The following is a 3590-nucleotide window of genomic DNA, read 5'->3' as shown; positions in this document are numbered from 1 at the left end:
TCTATCTATCTATCTATCTATCTATCTATCTATCTATCTATCTATCTGTCTATCTGTCTGTCTGTCTGTCTGTCTGTCTGTCTGTCTGTCTGTCTATCTATATCTATATCTATATCTATCTCTTTCTATATATTTATATATCTCTATGTCTCTCTATATCTCTATCTCTCTATATATCTATATCTCTATCTCTCTATATATCTATATCTCTATCTCTCTATATATCTATGTATATATCTCTATCTCTCTATATATCTCTCTATAACTCTATATCTCTCTATATATGTCTATATCTCTCTAAAACTCTGTATCTCTCTATATATCTATCTATATCTCTCTTTAACTCTATATGTCTGTACATCTCTATCTCTCTATATCTTTCTATATCTCTATATCTCGCTATATCTCTATATCTCTTTCGATCTATATCTATCGATATCTCTCTATATCTCTATACATCTTTCTATATCTCTATTTATCTATATATCTATCTCTCTCTCTCTCTATATATATATATATATTTACACACACACACACACACACACACACACACACACACACACACACACACACACACACACACACACCACAGGTTTCACACACACACACACACACACACGCACGCACGCACACACACACACACACACACACACACACACACACACACACACACACACACACACACACACACACACACACACACACACACACTGTTTATGTTTATATACATGAGTGTGTTTTATTGTTGTGAAACTCCCAGTCTAGTCTGCTAAACAACATTTCAATAAGAACTATGTAAATGAAATACACAGTATCTGGTTTTAGAGACAGTTGTGTATTATGTTGTATAATTTACATAATTTCCCACATGCTCCTGTTCCTCTTGGACCACAGTATAAGTCTGGGCAACTGTACAAACAGTTGAGTTTGGTGTTAAACATTAAGTCAGTGTTTCTTACTGTGTTTGGGTCACAGAGTGTTAACATTTTACTTTCTTTTAGACAATCCAACATGCAGCAGAGGTTGTTTCTGTTCATTTTGATGGGTGAGTGACTCACTTACAGCGTTTGTGTTTAACTCTTTCTGTGCAAATCAATTTAAAATCTTTTTGAGGTAGTCTGGTCATGTTTAAGTAGTGTTTTGTGAAAACTAATCAATGGTTAATATCTTTCATGACTGTGATGAAATTTCATCAAGCATTTTTAAGATTAAAGTTTCAATGCCCAAAATAAAATATCTATTTATATGACAGAAAAAATAATAACTTTTTTTTTGTCTATACTATATCTAACAGGTATGAGTGCAGTTTTACTGGATTTTGTTATGAAATACCATGTAATATTTTACTTGAAGTAGGTCAAGGTGTTAAATACTGCCACTGCACCAGTGAGAGTCATTTTAATTTCAGTTTTTATTTCAATCCTTCACAATAAGAGTCTTAAACACATACACCAATACATTCAGAAACATTGTTATCTGGTCTGCTGTATTCATTTTACTTAAGAAACTCAGTGTAAGCTATTTTTATAAATGTCACCCAACTTTAAGGTACATTTCTACAAAATAGAAAGCGTGTGATGTCTGAAATGGACTTTGTATTTAAATATTGTTCTCGTAAATGATTTTGCATCTTATACACATAATCTCTGTATTTGGCGATTGCATGCTTGTTTTCCATGGCTTTACTACTCTAATATTTTCTCGGCTTTTAGGTCCATGTGTCATTCTCAGTCTTCAAAGCTATGAATACCACTTTATCAACGAAGAAAAGACCTGGGATGAGGCCCAGATGTACTGCCAAGAGTACTTTACAGACCTGGCTGCAGTGCATGACGAGGAAGATCAGAAAAGACTCACTGACTCCACAGACTTTCAAGGCAAAGCCTGGATTGGGCTGTACACTGAGGGAAGCAGGTAAAATGTTCTTGTAAACATTTTTATATTTTTACTAGATTATTTCATTTCTGCAGACATGGGAGCAGAACAGATGAAACTTTGTCTTTTGTCTAATAGCCAAAAGTTTAAGCTGAATCAGTGAAAGTGTGTGAACAGAGATACGAAAAGCTGCTATTTGTTGAACATCCAATGGCTGAGAATTCAGGTTACCATGGTGATGTGATGAGCAGTGCTTTAAGTCAGTGGCTCCCAACTCTGGTCCTTGAGGAACACCATCCTACATGTTTTAGTTGTTTTTCTGCTCCAACACTTGATTCAGTGATTTACTTACTTCTTTTAAGTTCAGCAGAAGCCTGTTAAATCACTCTTTCATTCAAAGCAGTTGTGTTGGAGCAGAGAAACAACTAAAACATGCAGGATGGTCTTCCTCAGGGACCAGGGTTGGGAGCCAAAAACTTTGTTCTGCGCCATTGCTATTTTCTGAAAAGCTCATGTATTATATGTCAGTGTGAGTTTTTTTTTTGTTTCTGAAGAAAAACCATAAAACAGATTTGAAAATATTTACCTTGGGATTTATGTGACAATCCAGGACTGTTATAATTTGACTCTTTATGGCACATGAGAGTTTTCTGTCATTTGGACCTTTTCGATCCAAAAGGATTGTCTTTTATTTTTATTTACCTCTGCTTCTGCTGCCCTCCCCTGGGGGAGGGGGGGGGGGGGTGGATGGGCCCCAGGGCTCTATTCTTGGTCCTCTCCTGTTTTCACTTTATCTTCTGCCACTGGGTTCTATTTTCAGAAAGCATGGTGTGCAATTTAATTTATATGCGGATGACTGTCAAGTCTATTTCCCTTTGAAACATAATGGCTCCACTCAGTCTCTCCTAGACAGTCTTGATGACATTAGAGGATGGATGGCACTTAATTTCCTCCATTTTAACAAGAATAAAACTGAGGTTATGGTCTTTAAATCCTGTGGTCCTAGCAGTTTCCCCACCTTTGATTTTTCCTCTTTGGCCCCATATGAAAAATCCATTGTGACAAATTTAGGAGTGAAAATGGACCTCTACCTGAAACTTGACTGCCATGTCAACAACGTGGTTAAGTCCTCTTTCTTTCAGCTGAGGCGCCTGTCAAAAATCAAGCCCCACCTTTCTAGGCACCACTTAGAGACAGTAATCCACGCTTTTATTACTTCACGCCTGGATTATTGTATTTCTCTGTTGATAGGAGTTAGCCAGGCCTCGCTCTCACGGTTACAGCTGGTACAAAATGCTGCTGCATGATTTTTGACTGTTACAGGCAGGCGTGAGCATATCACTCCGGTTCTGATGTCCCTTCACTGGCTTCCTGTTCAGTTTCAAATCCATTTTAAAGTTTTATTGTTTGTTTTTAAGTCTTTGAAGAGTCTTAGTCCCTCTTGTTTGTCTGAACTGCTTCACTTTTACATGTCATCTTAGATCCTCTGACCAGATGCTTTTAGCAGTCCCGAAACCTTTTATAAATCCAGAGGAGACAGAGCCTTTTCAGCTCTGGCTCCTAAATTGGGGAACGAGCTGCCACTGAAAGTCAGGCAGGCCCCATCAATCTCTGTTTTTAAAACTTACTTAAAAACACCTTTTTTTCATTGACTTTTAACCTAGAGTGAACATCTCTGTCCTAATGCTGTATTCTTTTACTTGTGATGCTCTGAT

At 37.1% G+C, this 3590-nt stretch overlaps 1 protein-coding gene across 1 annotated transcript in view; it reads left to right on the top strand.

Moving 5' to 3' along the window:
- The window catches only part of LOC119414845 (macrophage mannose receptor 1-like), a 7831-nt gene that overhangs the window by 723 nt on the left and 3518 nt on the right, over positions 1 to 3590 (top strand). Inside the window, exon 2 of the mRNA XM_037681970.1 lies at positions 1713 to 1877. Within this exon, the coding sequence (XP_037537898.1) occupies positions 1713 to 1877 (165 nt within the window). The remainder of the gene's footprint in view (positions 1 to 1712; positions 1878 to 3590) is intronic.

This window comes from Nematolebias whitei, chromosome 1 (assembly GCF_014905685.2).
Source record: "Nematolebias whitei isolate Nwh7 chromosome 1, NemWhi1, whole genome shotgun sequence".
Lineage (NCBI taxonomy): Eukaryota > Metazoa > Chordata > Actinopteri > Cyprinodontiformes > Rivulidae > Nematolebias > Nematolebias whitei.
The sequence above is the reverse complement of the archived record's forward strand: the minus strand, read 5'-3'. Positions and strand labels throughout refer to the sequence as shown.